This window comes from Vicia villosa, linkage group LG2, assembly GCF_029867415.1.
Source record: "Vicia villosa cultivar HV-30 ecotype Madison, WI linkage group LG2, Vvil1.0, whole genome shotgun sequence".
NCBI lineage: Eukaryota > Viridiplantae > Streptophyta > Magnoliopsida > Fabales > Fabaceae > Vicia > Vicia villosa.
In genome coordinates, this window is record NC_081181.1 from 162,309,318 (window position 1) to 162,327,510 (window position 18,193).

At 29.2% G+C, this 18,193-nt stretch overlaps 1 protein-coding gene across 1 annotated transcript; it reads left to right on the forward strand.

Moving 5' to 3' along the window:
• The first annotated feature begins 395 nt into the window (after positions 1–395).
• On the forward strand, positions 396–11,813 carry LOC131652784 (ABC transporter B family member 15-like). The gene is made up of 7 exons (XM_058922741.1): positions 396–720; positions 6,256–6,310; positions 6,396–6,574; positions 6,714–7,171; positions 7,268–7,808; positions 9,118–10,089; positions 10,210–11,813. Exons 1-7 carry the CDS (start codon positions 475–477, stop codon positions 11,614–11,616), a joined length of 3,858 nt encoding a protein of 1,285 aa, XP_058778724.1. The 5' UTR covers positions 396–474; the 3' UTR covers positions 11,617–11,813.
• Positions 11,814–18,193: the final 6,380 nt, after the last annotated feature.

An 18,193-nucleotide genomic window follows, 5' to 3' on the forward strand; every position in this document is an offset into this window, starting at 1 on the left:
ATCGAAACCAATATGTTTCAAAATAATGAGTTTATATTTGATCAATGAAACTATAAAATAAAAGGTTGTAATGGGACCTTTCAGTCCAAACTAGCATCATAACATCATCAAATACAATTTCCCATCATAGTAAAGAAAATAAATGTCATAAAATAAACAATTTGACTAGTTGACCGTAAAACAACACATAAGAAAATATAATGGTCTGTTTCCTTTTCAAATGAAAATTTGATATTTTAAAAATCAAAATAAACATAGTGTTATCATGAATCACTAAAACCCTTTTTTTATTTTCTTTTTCTTTTTCTGACCCCACCACTCACACACTCCCTCTCACTATCTCTTTTCCTATAAAATCACACAAACCTTGTATAATTCTATAACAATCAAAACCATTGAAAGCATGGTCTTGTAACCAAACATATATATATTCTATTTTGTTTTTTTATCATCACAAAAGAAAAAGTAGCTGAAATGGGTGGTGAGGATCAGAAAAATGTTTCCTTTGTTAAAACAAAGAAAACCAATAATGCTTCTTTTAGGTCAATTTTCATGCATGCTGATATTCTAGATTGGTTCTTCATGGTTTTTGGTTCTTTGGGGGCAATTAGTGATGGCACAATGGTACCTGTGGTGGTGTTTATCACAGGCCAAATCATGAACTCTATGGGTGGTTTTTCTGGCTCATCAATCAACAACTTTGTTCATAGCATCAATGAGGTTATCACTCTTTCTCTCTCTAACTTAACATAATTTAAATTTTAGAGTGAAGATCCATTTTGGTCCCTCACAAAAACTACAAAACCCAAATTAGTCCTCCACAAAAAATAGGACCCGATTTAATCCCTTACAAAATATAACCGGGTCATATTAGTCCTTCTGGGGATATTTTTTTCAAACCGGTTTTTTCTTCTACTTTTAAACCGTGACTGGACCGCCAAGTCGTATTTTATTTTTCATTTTTCATTTTTTAAATACTAAATTGATTTTTATTTTTAATTTCGATTTTATTTTTAAACAATTCAGATTTTAAAATATAAAAAAAGATAAGATTTGTTCTGAGAAGGAATCGAACTCAAGACATTTAGGTCACATCCTATGCCTTTACCACTATATCAACGTACATTGATGACAAATAATTGACATGATTTATAGTAATATTAAACAATTCTGAATTTAAAACAAAAAATATAAATTTTGATACCTACGGGGTCTCAAACCCAAGTCCCTTCAAATTAAATGGTAGTCACTTTATTGTAAATATGAAAAGTAATCTAAGAGGGGTTGCATGAATTAGATTAATTGATATTAGTGAATTTTTCTCGATAATGAATGTTAACAATGTTTTGATTTTTTTGAAACTATTATAACAATTTCGAAAAAATTAGAACAATATTGCTAACATTCATAATCGAGAAAAATTCACTAATACCGATTAATCTAACTGATTCACCCGCTCTTAAATCACTTTTCATATTTACAGTGAAGTGACTATCATTAAATTTGAAGGGACTTGAGTTTGAGACCTCATGGGTACAAATTTTATATTTTATATTTTAAATTTAGAATTGTTTAATATTACTATAAATCATACGAATTATTTGTCACAAGTGTACGTTGGCATAGTGGTAAAGGCATAGGATGTGACCTAAATGTCTTAAGTTCGATTCCTTTTCAGAACAAATCTTATCTTTTTTTTGTATTTTAAAATCTGAATTGTTTAAAAATAAAATCGAAATTAAAAATAAAAATCAATTTAGTATTTAAAAAATGAAAAATGAAAAATAAAATACGACTTGGCGGTCCAGTCACGGTTTAAAAGTAGAAGAAAAAACCGGTTTAAAAAAATATCCCCAGAAGGACTAATATGACCCGGTTATATTTTGTAAGGGATTAAATCGGGTCCTATTTTTTGTGGAGGACTAATTTGGGTTCTGTAGTTTTTGTGAGGGACCAAAATGGGTCTTCACTCTAAATTTTAAGTGTATGAAATCATATTTAAAACCTGTATCATATATGAAGTTTTTATACATTTAATTATAATAAAGCCAAAAATAGAAGTCTCTTTTATCTTAGTTAAAAACTCTTTCTCTATTTGCTTAACAAACATATACAAAATCTTTCAATCGGTATGAGAATCCGAATATATCTATTTTATTGTTTGATCAAAATTTTGTAATTGCTAGTGTATTATTGCATTAACAAAATCAAGAATTTAACATAATATTATGGTATAGATACATATTACATATATTTATGTAATAAATGATATATAAAAAATGTTGCATATAAAATTCTTGAGATGACAAATATATTTTCCAACTTGAATGTTTATTATAATTTTTTATAAAAAAAAATAAGTGTTAGATGAAAAATCGACAAGATATCAGAAAAAAATTATTGTTTTATTCCTTTAAAATATATTTTAAAATTAAAGACTAAAATGAAAATATAATATAATATCATTTAAAAATAAATAAAAATTAGTTTGATATTAAATTAAATTTTGATAATTAATTTGTTAAAATTAAAATATTTAAATTTTTCAAAAATATAAATATAAATGTTAATTTAAAACTTTGAAAATCAAATAATTTTTTTAACAGTAAGTTTTTCATTTACATGTAATTAAGTTACTTATTTATTCATGATTTTAAAAAATAATAAAATTAATTATTTTGTAGTGACGATAATTTTAATTAAAAATATCTAATACTATGTTTTATATATATATATATATATATAAAATTCATTAAATTTAAAATATTAATAATGAATCAATTATCCAATATTAGGAAGATCCTAAAGTCTCACATTGGTTGGAGATAGAACATTGAAAGAATATATATAGAGGGACACTCCTCACCTTACCAACCCGTTTTGTAAGGATGAGTTATGTCAAACTCTAATATGGTATCAGAGTCTATCGATCGGACCATGGGTCGTCCACCGTTAATATCCACGCACCAAGCCCAAAAAGAGTGCTGGGCGTGAGGGGGTGTATTAGGAAGATCCTAAAGTCTCACATTGGTTGGAGATAGAGCATTGAAAGAATATATATAGAGAGACACTCCTCACTTTACCAACCGGTTTTATAAGGATGAGTTACATCAAACACTAATATTCAAACACGTAAATGTTATAAAATGATGCATCAAAATGATGTGATAGAATAAATATCAAAATTTAGTCAAAAGATCATAGAATAAATACAGAGCATAAGTATAACATATTATCAATATTAAATTTTTATATTTGGAAGAAAGGTTAATATATGGAATATCTACAAAGCATAAGTAATCTATTATATTATATTATGAGGTTTAAAAGAAACATTAATATTAAATCTTTATTTCAGAAAGAAAGATCATTACAGAGAATATCTACGAAGCATATATAACATAACATGTTATATTATGGGGTTTAAAACAAACATTAATATTAGATTTTTTATTTCAGAAAGAAAGATCAATATATGGAATATCCACAAAGCATAACTAACGTAACATATTATATTATAAGATATAAAACAAACATTGATTTTAAATTTTTATATTTGGAAGAAAGGTTAATATATGGAATATCTACAAAGCATAAGTAACCTAATAAATTATATTATGAGGTTAAAAACTATTTTTAATATTAAATTTTTATATTTGGAAGAAAGGTTAGTATATGGAATATCTACAAAGCATAAGTAACCTAACATACTATATGGTTTAAAACGAACATTAGTATTAGATTTTTATTTCAGGAAGAAAGATCAATATATGGAATGTCTACGTACTAAGCATAAGTAACCTAACCTATTCTATTATGAGGTTTAAAACAAACATTAATATTAGATTTTTATTTCAGGAAGAAAGATCAATATATGGAATATCTACGAGTAATCTAACTTATTATATTATGAGGTTTTAAACAAACATTAAAATTATTTTACAATGTCATCCAATAAAAAACTAATAAAGTACCTTGTCATTAAAAAAACTTTTAATTTAAAATGTGTTTTATTTTAAAAAATTATTTTACACTGTCATCCAATAGAAAACTAATAAAGTTCATTGTCATTAAAAAAACTTTTAATTTAAAGTGTGTTTTATTCTGATTCAAGGTTGTGATTGGTTGACAATGTAAAATAATTTTACACTGTTAGTGTATGAAACTTTTTTCCTTTTTTTTTTTTAGAACTTCAAGCATTTAAAAAGAATAGTTTTTAAGATAAAAAGCAAAGGCTTCTGTTGCCTTACATTTGGGTATATTCAGTCACAAAAGTCTAAAAAAAAATTTGTTGAGAGGAATTTGGGATGCGTCGGATCATCAATAAGTTAAATGTTTGAGATCAATAAAAGATCTTGACACTATATTTTAATTCAATATCTTAAGCATTAGGTATATTAGTCACAAATTTTCTAAATTCAACATTTCCTTAATTTCTAATTGATCCACTAGTATCTCATTCCTAAAATTGATCCCCTCAAATGTAAGTTACTCACATCACTAAAATTGATCCACTAATATCTCATTCCTACTCCCTAACCAAGTCGAATCATGTATATGATTCCTCTTGTTGCTCAGAGCTTCAATGAATTAAATATCTATGACCGATAAAAGAAGTTGACATCACATCTTAACCCAAAGCCTTAATACAGGTTCGGCCTTGTGCAGGAGCAAGAGGCTCTACAGCACATGACCACAAATTTTAGAGGGTCCCAAAATTTTAAAAAGTCTAATTTTTTTCATTAATATTAATAAATATATAAATTGATATAAAAAATGTTCAATAAATCAAAAAATATATTATAATAAAAATTCAATACAATCAAAAAATGAGATTGATCAAAGTCCAAATAATTATAATTAAATTTGTTTTATTAATACATAATTATATTTTATATATGTCATTTTTATTTATTATAATTGTATTTTTTAAAAAAAGTTGGGCTCATTTTATAAATTAGAACGGGGTCTTCTGTCTGATTGGGTCGGCCCTGCCTTAATGTATTATGTATATGACTCACAATTTTTATGCATGCAACATTTCATTCAATTTTAGTCGATGTGAGGCTAACCTCTTACACTTAACTCCAACAATCTCACTCTCAAGTGTAAATCACTTGTATCAATGACCTAATTTACACTAGGATCTCACATCTAATCTTCGTTAAGCTTTAAGTATGACTCAAATACCACTTGTTAAACAATTTTTGATATCGCTAGAAGCTGCGATGAGATAAATATTCAAGACTTATAAGAGACCTTGGAATCTTCTCAACTCTTAATGTTAAGACATTAGATATATGAATTTACATCCAATATTCGTTTTGTTTATAGTTAATATGAAATTAGTTGTTCACACTTGAATTCCAATATTATCTTGTAGTATCACATGTTATTAAACTAATTACATTTAACAAAAATCAAATTTTAATAAATGTGTGAGTGAAAATCTATAAAAAAAAATGTTAGTTGAGAAGTCAAGTATTACAAGAGAGATGTCTTAAATATGTTTATAAGTGTCGGGTAGTTCTTAACTAACAAAGTATAGTTTAGTTAATCCATATTAAAATGATAAAATGATATTAGAGTTCAAGATCTATTAGTATGTCTATGATTAGGCAACTCAATTTATGATTTCGTTGTTCAGTCTTAGATGTGAATTGATGTGTTGAAAAATTCCGCATTAAATAAAATATGACATGAATAAATGATTACAAGTGGTGGATAGTTCTTATCTTATAAATCAATTTTATAAAATTGAATTACACTCTAACCAATATTCATTTGACTACCTTTTATCAAGTCATTCAAGTCATGCTCTAAATGTCATATTTTAAAGTGGGAGTGTGTTGAGAAGTCCTTCGTTATATAAAATATGATTTGAAGATGTGTTTATAAGTAGTGAGCAATCATCAATTAACATTCCGAATTTGTAGGATTGAATAATATATAGGCTTAACTGAAATGAAAAATAATGAGTTGATTTGGCTAAAAAAATGAGACCAATAGACAAGCTTATATGCTTATATAGTTATAAGTATCTCAACAATTATGTCTTATTAGAATAGTAGCATTTATACTAATTTGCAGGTAAAAGTGAAGTGTGGAAATGCAGATGACACATTTGCATGATTGGTTCATTGAGCTTATCAAAAAAAAATTTGAGTCACTGATGAGAAAATTCATAAGAGTTTCTTCAAGACTTTCCTTTACTTATAACTTATTAGATTTGACTTTATTAACATTGTGATGTAGAATGCAGTTATTGTGTTATACGTGGCTTGTGTCTCTTTTGTTGCTTGCTTCCTAGGTAAGTTTTCAATTTTGTTACTACTTTCAGTTTTAACTTCTCTTTAAATTTGTATATACAAGTATTAACATCATACCCTCTTTAGAGGGTTATTGTTGGACAAGAACAGCTGAAAGACAAGCTACAAGAATGAGAGCTAGGTACATGAAAGCAGTTTTAAGACAAGAAGTTGCATACTTTGATTTGCATGTTACAAGTACATCAGATGTCATCACTAATGTCTCTGCAGACAGCCTAGTAATTCAAGAAGTTCTAAGTGACAAGGTATCAAAAATAAAATAAAAAAGTCTAGTAAGTTATATGTTAGAGTTCTATGTTTTTTCTTAAAAAAACAATTAAAGCTCTATAATTATAATTGTGACATTAACAATTAGTTCATTTCTTCTAATCGTGAAACCTATAGGTTCCAGATTTTTTGAAGAATATATCTCGATTCATTGGGAGCTATATAGTGGCATTTATATCATTATGGAGATTGGCCATTGTTGGATTCCCTTTTGTAGTTCTACTTGTGGTTCCTGGTTTCATGTATAAGAGGACTTTGATGGGGTTGGCTAGAAAAATCAGACAAGAGTATAACCAAGCTGGTACAATAGTAGAACAAACAATATCTTCTATCAGAACTGTTTATTCTTTTGTGGGAGAAACCAAAACCATAGCTGCTTTCTCTGATGCTTTAGAAGGATCTGTGAAGTTGGGATTGAAACAAGGCTTAGCTAAAGGCTTAGTCATTGGAATCAATGGTCTTAGTTTTGCTATATGGGCTTTAATTGTCTATTATGGTAGCATATTGGTCATGTATCATGGTGCTAAAGGTGGTAATGTATTTGCTGTTGGAATATTATTTACAATTGGTGGAATGTAATTACCCTTATACTCTGTCTCATTTCATTTGATTTTACTAGTAAAATTTAGTGCTTTTTTTTTGTTTATTGGTTTGTTTTTCTTGTGTAACAGAGCTTTAGGAGCTAGTTTATCAAATGTTAGATACTTCACAGATGCAAGTGCTGCAGGAGAAAGAATAATGGAAGTGATAAAAAGAGTTCCTAAGATTGATTCAGAAAACATGGAAGGTGAAATTCTAGAGAAAGTGTCGGGGGAAGTTGAATTCAACCATGTTGAATTCGTGTATCCATCAAGGCCAGAAAGTGTGATCTTAAATGATTTTTGCTTAAAAGTTCCATCAGGTAAAACAGTTGCATTAGTAGGAGGAAGTGGTTCAGGAAAATCAACTGTAATATCGCTTTTGCAAAGGTTTTATGATCCAATTGGTGGAGAGATTCTTTTTGATGGAGTTGCTATTCATAAGTTGCAACTCAAATGGCTTAGATCTCAAATGGGATTGGTGAGTCAAGAACCTGCTTTATTTGCAACAAGTATTAAGGAGAATATACTTTTTGGTAGAGAGGATGCAACATATGAAGATGTTGTTGATGCTGCTAAAGCTTCAAATGCTCATAATTTCATTTCAATATTGCCACAAGGATATGATACTCAGGTTAGTGCTAATTGCTTTTGTTATTATGCTATGAACCAAATATAATTAAGTGGAACTTTACTATTCTAATAAAATAATGAAAGATTAAAGATATGATTCTAAATTGTAGCTGTAGTTATGAAGTTTATTTTTTGACTACTCATATTCATTAATAATGTGGAATTACTTATGAAAATCTGACACTACTAAATCAACTTTAAGCTACTTAATCAACACAAACAAGATCCTATACGTAACACGATCATTCAATGATTTCTAGTGTTCAACTTTTGGTAAGTGCTATCATATCATGTTCATCCACTTTAAGCAACTTAATCAACACAAACAAGTAGAAACGTGTTATTCAAGCATGCTCCTACTCCAATAATTGTATATACTAGGTACTATATAATAACCCAAAATGGTTTTTGGACATTTTAACTTAAAATTTATTTTTAATTACTTAAACAATAGTTCTATATACTATATAAGGAAGTGTAATTTGCAAGTAGTTCTAAAAACCATATGTGTTTCCATTGAAGATGCTATTATAAAACTTAAACTATATTAGATAATGCTAACATAATCAATGACAAAGATATCATGAAGAGCATGAATAATTCTGTTTTAATGATATTCTTCATGATGTGAAATCTATTATAATAATTCCATAAAATAAAAAGCCCACTAATATGGTGGTCCAAGTACATGAAGCACAAGCACCTTATCTTTTCCTGTCAAATTGCATGAATCAAACTAATTCCACTAAATTAGAGAATTGTGTTGGGTTAAATAAACAGTTTATATGGTGCAGAAAATCTGTTCCACAAACTGTCCATGAGAAGCAAGAACAAATCTTGTGTTCTTTCAACAACTACAAACTGCATATAGCCCGGAAATTATGTAACATATTCTACGCAATATATAGTTTCCAGTTAACTTGATGTCCAAATACATGTTCATAGCAGTATTACAGTTAATTGGTGTTTAAGTGGCACATCATTCAAATAAATAAATATGTGAAAACTTATCCAATTAAAATATACTATTAAGTTCAATTATAGAGTTTCTTCTAATATGTTCTTCAAAAAACCTCAAGCAAAAGCTTATTTCAAAATTGAAACAACTAATCTGAGTTTCAATGATTTTCATTGGGTTTTTCTCACGCTCCATACACTTTCACCGTGGGTTTCTTGAACCCACCAAACACATGCTGAGGAAAGAACTAAATTACGTCCTTCTAGGCTTCAAAAACAAAACTCACGATTTTAATTGTATGCTTACTTACTTGTATGCTTTCTTAAGATGTTAATTGTATGCTTACTTGCAGGTTGGGGAGAGGGGAATACAAATGTCAGGAGGACAAAAGCAGAGGATTGCCATCGCAAGAGCCATAATAAAAATGCCAAGAATTCTATTGCTAGATGAAGCAACAAGTGCACTCGATTCTGAATCCGAACGAGTCGTCCAACAAGCTTTAGACAAAGCTGTGGTTGGACGCACCACCATCATCATCGCTCACCGCTTATCCACCATCCAAAATGCAGACATCATTGCATTTGTTCAAAATGGTAGAATCGTAGAAACGGGATCTCACGAGAGCCTCATTCAAAACGACAATTCACTTTACACTTCCCTCGTTCGTCTCCAACAAACCAAAAATGACCAAAATGACGATACTCCATCTATCATTAGTATAGATCACATGCAAAACACAAATAGTTATAGACTCGCGACTCATTCTAGCTCCTTCGACTCAAGAACACATGGTAGTGGTGGTGGTGATATTGTTAACGATAAAAATGTTGTAGGAGATATCGTTAATAATGTAGAGGTATTTAATAATAATAATAATAATAATAATAATAATAATAATAATAATGAAGAGAGGGAGAAGAAGGAGAAGGTAAAGGTTCCTTCATTTCGAAGGTTGTTGGCGATGAATTTGCCAGAGTGGAAGCATGTGAGTTTGGGGTGTTTGAACGCGATTTTATTGGGTGCTGTTCAACCTGTGTATGCATTTTCAACAGGGTCAGCTGCATCAATTTATTTTCTGGAGGACCATGATGAGATCAAGAAGCAAATTAGGATCTATGCATTTTGTTTTCTAGGGTTGGCTTTGTCGACAATGGTTTTTAATGTGCTTCAACATTATAGCTTTGCTTACATGGGAGAGTACTTGACTAAGAGGGTTAGAGAAAGAATGTTTTCAAAGATACTCACTTTTGAAGTTGGTTGGTTTGATGAGGATCAAAATTCTACAGGTGCTGTTTGCTCCAGACTTGCCGTAGAAGCCAATCTGGTATGTTCTCAATTATTTAAAAAATTTGCATGTTATGTTAAGAGTTATATAATATAAAAACTATATATTAAGAAGACAGACATAAAATGTTTTAATTTTCTTTTCAAATTAACAATACAGGTAAGATCGTTGGTGGGGGATAGATTGTCACTAATGATACAAACTATATCAGCAGTGGCAGTAACATTCACAATGGCCCTAATCATTACTTGGAGACTATCCATTGTTATGCTAGCAGTTCAGCCAATTAGCATAATATGTTTCTACGTAAGGTGTGCCCTTCTAAATAACATGTCTAGCAAAGCCATTAAGGCCCAAGATGAAAGCAGCAAAATAGCTGCTGAAGCTGTTACAAATCTAAGAACCATCACATCTTTTTCATCACAAAATAGAATCCTTAAAATGCTTGAAAAATCCCAACAAGGCCCAAGTCATGAAAGTATTAGGCAATCATGGTTTGCAGGCATTGGGCTTGCATGTTCACAAAGCATCATTTTTTGCACTAGGGCCTTAAACTTTTGGTATGGAGGAAAACTTGTGTCACAAGGATATATAACAAAAAATGCTTTTTTTGAGACTACTATGATTTGGATAAGCACTGGAAAAGTTATTGCTGAGGCTGCTAGTAGCATGACTAATGATTTTGCTAAAGGTTCCAGTGCCGTTGGATCAATTTTCGCAATCCTTGATAGGTATACAAAAATTGAGCCAGATGATATAGATGGTTACAAGGTTGAAAAATTAATAGGAGAAATTGAACTTCATGATGTACATTTTGCATATCCGGCTAGGCCTAGTATGATGATCTTTCAAGGGTTCTCTATTAAAATTGACGCCGGAAAATCAACAGCATTGGTCGGGGAAAGTGGTTCAGGAAAATCAACAATCATAGGACTAATTGAGAGATTCTATGATTCTTTGAAAGGGACGGTGACAATAGATGGTAGAGACATAAAGTCTTATAATCTAAGATCATTAAGGAAACACATTGCACTTGTGAGTCAAGAACCAACATTGTTTGGTGGTACCATAAGGGACAATATAGCATATGGAGCATATGATGATAAAGTTGATGAAAGTGAGATCATTGAGGCTGCAAAGGTTGCAAAGGCTCATGATTTCATATCAAGCTTAAAAGATGGTTATGAGACATGGTGTGGTGATAAAGGAGTTCAACTTAGTGGTGGTCAAAAACAAAGAATTGCAATAGCCAGAGCTATATTGAAGAATCCAGAGGTGTTACTTTTGGATGAAGCAACAAGTGCACTTGATAGTCAATCAGAGAAATTAGTGCAGGATGCTTTAGAAAGGGTTATGGTTGGAAGAACAAGTGTAGTTGTGGCTCATAGGTTGAGTACTATACAAAACTGTGATCTGATTGCTGTTTTGGATAAGGGAAGTGTTGTTGAGAAAGGAACACATTCATCTTTGTTGGCTAAGGGACCAAGTGGAGCTTATTACTCTTTGGTGAGTTTACAAACAAGACCAACCAACACAATTGTTGATTCTTCCCATGAAATCAACTAAAAAACAATATCAAGTTACAATTTAAGGGAGAAGTTACAAAAAAGAATTGATGATGTAGTTGTTGTTTGGTAATAAATGTATCTATAACTAATTACCTATGGATGTAGAACAATTGAAGTAGAATGTTTCCTATCAACTTGATGTAAAATTTTATTTCTCCTATGATTACCAATGTTGACATCAAATCTGCTTCACAATTATCATTAGTGATTTCCTTTTTTTCATACCCACATCAGTTATCAATTTTGGTCTGAGCATGGACACCAGAAACACAACACCAGCACCGACACGTGGCTATCAATAATAATTTGAAAAAATAAATAAATTAAATATAATCACAAGTGTCGGTGTCGTGTCAGAAACACCGACACTAACACACCTTTTTCCAGAGGTGCCGGTGTTCCAGAAATTTTGGTTGTATGAAATAGGTCACTAACTAACTTAAACATATAAGAGTTTATACTTTGAAAATATAAACAATCAAAGCCAAAAATATAGTTATAGATGTTCAAAACAATCTAATTACATCAAACTCAGTTCAAAATATCAAGATCACAAACTTAGAATAATTCAATTTTTTTCTCATAATTTTCAAAATTGCAATGTAGGATTTACTAATGATAACAGCCAGAAACATTCACACAAACTCAACGAAGAACAAACACAGTGTTTACCTCCAAGCAGTTCTGTAGCGCCTCTGAGTGAGTCGCGAGCAGGAAAAGGTTTTCGCGCAATGAATCGCAGTGGTCTCTCAGGTGCCGTAGAAGGTCGCAGTGGTGATCGTCTATACCGCCCGGCGTTGACACATCGGTCGTCGTCGCAGATTGCAGCGGTGGTAGCCAGCAATCGCAGTGGAGGCCGCGCACAGGAAATAGGAATTTGTGTTCGGATTTTGATTTTCTTTTTAATTGTTTTAAACAAAATAGGGATTTTAAATAAACAAATGTATGATGATATTCTTTAAAATTAGTTTTTAATTAATTTTCTAATTTAAAGACAATTTACTGTTGTAGTTTATTCTATTTGTCAAAGAAAAAATGACAAATATAATTTAACATCATTTAAAAACTAAAAGTAGAAAAAAAATTATATGAGAAAATTGGAAAATAGTACAAATCACATATAAAAAATTGTATCTAAGTATTCTTCTTATATGTTCTGTGTTTAATATGACATTAATTTAATAAAAAAAATTACTGTAAAATTAGTTATGCTTGAAAAACACCCAATTTGATAAAATGTTGTCTAGTAAAAATTTTAAAATATTTATTTTAAAATATGGAGTAGTTTATTTTTGTTGAGTCTTTATTTTTTTACTTTTTCAAGGATTAGTAAAATATTGAAAAATTAATATAAAAATTATAAACTATTGCACAATAATTACAGGATTATGATTATTATTTACAATATAATTGTGAAAATTGTGATTTTATTATTTTTAAAAATTAAACTAAAAACTTGACTTTTTTTTACTGATGATTTATTGTTATTTGTTAGAGGTGATGTTAAATTTGTAGAGCTCATGATGAATGCCTTCAACTGCTTTTCCTTGTTAACGGGCTTGAAAGTGAATCTGGGTAAATATAGGATTTATTTTGGTGGTGTGCACGGTAATGTTAAACAAGACATCAAAATGTTAACCACTTTCATGGAGGGACCTCTACCCATTAAGTACTTGGGGGTGCCTTTGACTTGTAAGAAGCTACCTATCAATCATTACATGAGTCTAGTGGATAGGATTGTGAGCATAACAAAGCATTGGAGTACTAAACTCCTTAGATATGCACAAAGAATTCAACTTGTTCGAAGTATATCATTTGTCATTGCTAAATATTGGTTACAATGCTTCCCCATTTCAAAATTTGTGATTAGGAAAATTGATGTTGTTTGTAAAAGTCACGTTGCTTGGAAAAACGTATGCACCCTTAGGAAATATGGAGGCCTAAACTTAATTGATCTTAGAATTTGGAATAAGGTTACAATGATGAAGCTATTTTAGAATTTGAGTAGAAAAGCTGGCAACCTTTGGGTGAAGTGGGTCCACATATACTATATAAAAAAAAAAGAGCTTGATGAATGTTAGGATAATGCCTGACTCACCGTGGATTATGAAAAGTATATTGCAGCAAATAGAGCAAATTGTTTATGTGCAGATTATTTGGGATTATATGCAGCAGTTGCAGAAATTCAGAATGAACGAAATGTATAGGAGCATGTGTAGGGATGATCAAAAGGTTCCATGGTATAATATGTTTTATTGTAACAATGTGCGGCCTAGATATCTGATGACATTATGGTTAGCTTGCCACTGCAGGCTTGCGACCAAAGATAGATTACATAAGATTACATAAGATTGGTGTAATGGATACCATAAGTTGTAGCTATTTGAATGTATTGAGTTAAAGAGCGTTTGGAGCCAAGTTCTGGATTAGATTCAGGTTAAGCACGAACCCAAGGCTTGAAGGGAGTTTAGTTGGATCATAAAGAATTGTAAAGGTAAAGGTTGGAGAGCTTCTGTGTTGAAATTAGTTACGACCAAAATCGTTTATGGTGTTTCAAAATACAAGAATGATAAAGGTTATGGCAATAATGTAGATAAAACAAAAATTGTGGGGGATATACTTGATATGATTGTTTATAAGGGATGGTATAGTAAGAAGCTAAGGGTTCATATAGTTAAAATGATGATGTAGAGTGTTCCTTTTTCTCGCTTTGTCTTTATAGTGGGTTGGATTTGAGCGGTCGCCTTGTATCTGATTTTTTTTAATTAATCAAAGTTCATATTGGCTCAAAAAGAATTAAACTAAAAATTATTCTCTATTTAGTTCCTAGATTATAATATTGTATAATTATACATAGATCGTACTTGTACATCTAATAAATATTTTTAGTTTTTTTAAATATAATATTAATATAACATCAGAGCATGATCGTTTCAATTTTGAGGAAGAAATTCGAAAGATGAAACATAATACTTTCGACAAAGACAACAATTTCTTGTTGTTTTGTCTTTCAATATCGGTTCCCTCCGAAAAGTCATAAATTCTATTGTGGGGTTGTTCACAAAATGGCAAAAATTGCATATCACAGTTCGATCAATGAAGACGACACTTCGAGCAAATAGAAACTTGGTTTCATCCTTGAAACAATAACAAAACTAGGAAATAAGACAACGAATTACACCAATTGAGAGAAATAGAGAGTATACTCATTGGTGATGGCATGAATCATCAATGTTATTGATATGAAGTTGCATAGCAACTTCGATGAGGGAGATCTGGTTTGATTTCGAATAATATTTTGCAAAGACCAATGCACATATGATTCATCAAATATGGGGCATTATATGCTCAATGCAAAAAAATGACGATCTAAGTACGACTCAATTTTATAGATCTTTTGAATGAAATAAACGAGCTTTAACCGCTTTCAAAATGCATAATTGAAGTCTTTGACAATGAATAATGCAGTCATGTTAAAAGCAAACATCCTTAATTTAGATCCATTGCATTGGGCTAGAAGAGACTTCAATTATGTCTTGAGAGTGTAGAGAATATGCAGGATTAGTTGCATTTAGAGAAAAAAAGACAACAATTTATCGGAACTAAGGACTCCCTTTCATTTGTTAGGGAACCGACAAAAGAGAATGGGTATTTTAAACTAGTAAGATACCCGTGCTTCCGCACGGGTAAATTTATTTAATATTGTATGAAGTTATATGTATAAATTTAAAATAAATGATTTAATTATAAATGAAAAATATCATATAAATTTCATTATATTAAATAATTATATAAAAAAGAATCTGTAAGATGAAGATAAAAAAATAAAATTTTAACATTTAAAAATAAAAATTATCTTTTAATTTGTAGTAATTGATTAAAATAAAATAGATACTTTGTTGATAATGACCCGTGAAATAAAAAATTTATTTGATGTGATATAAAATATATTTAAATACAAATGTAAAATGAACAATAATCATATGAATTTAATTGTATTAAATAATCATAAAAAAAAGAATCGTGAAATGAAGAAAGAAAAAAATTAAAAATAAAGATATTATCTCTCTAATAAAAACAATGATTGATTAAAATAAAATAAGTATTGTATTGATAGTGACCCGTGAGATTACAATATTTTTAATTTTATCAAAATTAAAAAATAAATTATTTTTAGAGATGATAAATAAATAGAGGGAAAAAATTAAAATGAAAGTAAGAAAGTGTGGGAAGAAAATTTGAGAGAAATTTGAAATTTTAATTAAGATAGAGAAAGTGTGTAATGATCGATTAAAATAAATTAAATATTATATTGATAGTGACCCGTGAGATAAATAAATATTTAATTTTATTATAATTAAAAAATAGATTATTAATAATTTTTGTGAATAAATGAAAAAAATGAAAAAAAGACAACAATTTATCGGAACTAAGGACTGAGAAGAGACTTCAATTATGTCTTGAGAGTGTAGAGAATATGTATGATTAGTTGCATTTAGAGAAAAAAAGACAACAATTTATCGGAACTAAGGATTCCCTTTCATTTGTTAGGGAACCGACAAAAGAGAATGGGTATTCTAAATTCAAGTTTGATCATTGTGAAAATATTAGATTTATATCTCAATTTTTTTATTGATGACTAGTATTATTTAGTCTCAATCATATTTTAATAAATTTGATCTATAAATAATATAACTCATTTATCTCTATTAATTTTACATATTATTTTTACTATTCAATTTATAATCATTCAAAATTTACCTCTTTGTTTTATAATCATATTTACGTGTCTGTTTGTTCACGAATTAGCCAGACCTTTACATTTGTTTTTGCATGAATATTCTTTTTAATAGTTAACACGTCTATATTCATTTCTTCTTTCTTTTTAGTACTATGACAAAAATATATAAATATCTTTTTATTTTATTTTATCTCTTATTAAATTATTCAATAATTACTTTAGGTTTTAGTTTTTTTCTCTATATCCTTTTTCCATCAGTCAAAGAAAGGAGTGACTAATTTGTCATGGTTTATTTTTCTCAATAATTGAAGGTTGCTTTTATATTTTTTCAATAATTAAAATAGATCTTCACTGTAAGCTTTATGATTTTTGTAGGGATTAAAGTAGATTTTCACTTTAATTTTGATCATCGAATTTTAGTCTATTCATTATATATCACTCCAAAAGCATATTTCATGTATTATTTTAAAGTTTAAGTATATTTTTGGTCTCTATAAATATCTTAAATTTTCTTTTTAGTCTCTATTAAAAAAACGACATATTTTAGTTCCTATAAAAAATTTATGCATAGAGTTTTAGTCTCGGCTATTTTTTAATATTTTGAAAATTATTTAATTATTTAATTATCCTTGAAATTTTAAATTTTTGAATAATTTTTTTCATACGTGTTTAGAATATTATAAAATATTTCTTTATCAAATTATAGAATTTTTTATAATGAGAAGGATTAAATATGAATTTTTTAATTTTTAAAAGATAATGATAAAAGTAATGCAAATCTGGACTAAGAAATCAAATTTTGAGTTTCTTTTTTATCGAGAAACTTTTTATAACGTTATAAACATGTCTGCAAAATAATTATTCAAAAATACACATCGATTTAACAGTAGGAATTAAAACTACGTCATAATAATTTTATGGGAACTAAAATATATTATTTTTTAATAGAGACTAAAAATAAAATTTGAGATATTTATAGAGACCAAAAATATACTTAATTCTATTTTAAAATATATGTGTTTAAAATTTTTTATTGATTTTAAAAGTTCTTTTTATAAAAATATGTTGTTGATGAGAATACTTCTTGTTTTGGGTATTTTTTAAGAATTTCACTTTTGACGTGATTTTTATTATCAAAAATATATTTGATATGGATTTTTTAAGAGTTTTATAGAATTTTTGTTATAAATATTGTAAAATTTAAAAAATACATTAACTAAATATTAAACACACTTTTTATAATAAAAAAATCTGTTTTTCCTTCGTGTTTTTTAATATTATTTTTTATCTTAAAAATGTTGTTAAATTTAAATAGACGCTCTTTTTTTTTTTTTAAGTAAAAAAGGATTATATATTAATAATCAAAAAGGAAGGAATACAAGAGACACAAGAGGGGGACCAAGCCAAAAAACCTCTCAAGAACAAAGCCTAGACCTAGGGGTACCTGCCTTGTCTAACAAGTATTCCTTTAAGATATCGCTATGCACATAATTGAACCAAGATGTAGATTTGCTCTTTAAGCCGATGCTAGCTAATATGTCCACGCAAAAATTGGCTTCCCGGAAGATATGAGATATCCTAAAATCAATGACAAGCGTATACTTCCAACAATTAAGCCAACGAGTTTTAATGTTCCACGGCACCAAGGACGGATTAGAGAAAGCTTTGACAACAGTGATGCAATCCGTTTCAATCCAAAGCCTTGGCCAATGCATATCTTTGGCTTTTTCAATGGTGATGATGGCAGCCATGAACTCAGCAAAAAGAGGAGAACCGTTTCCAAGGAAGCTGCAGAAGCTTATAATATGATTGGCATGATTGTCCCTGAAAAGAC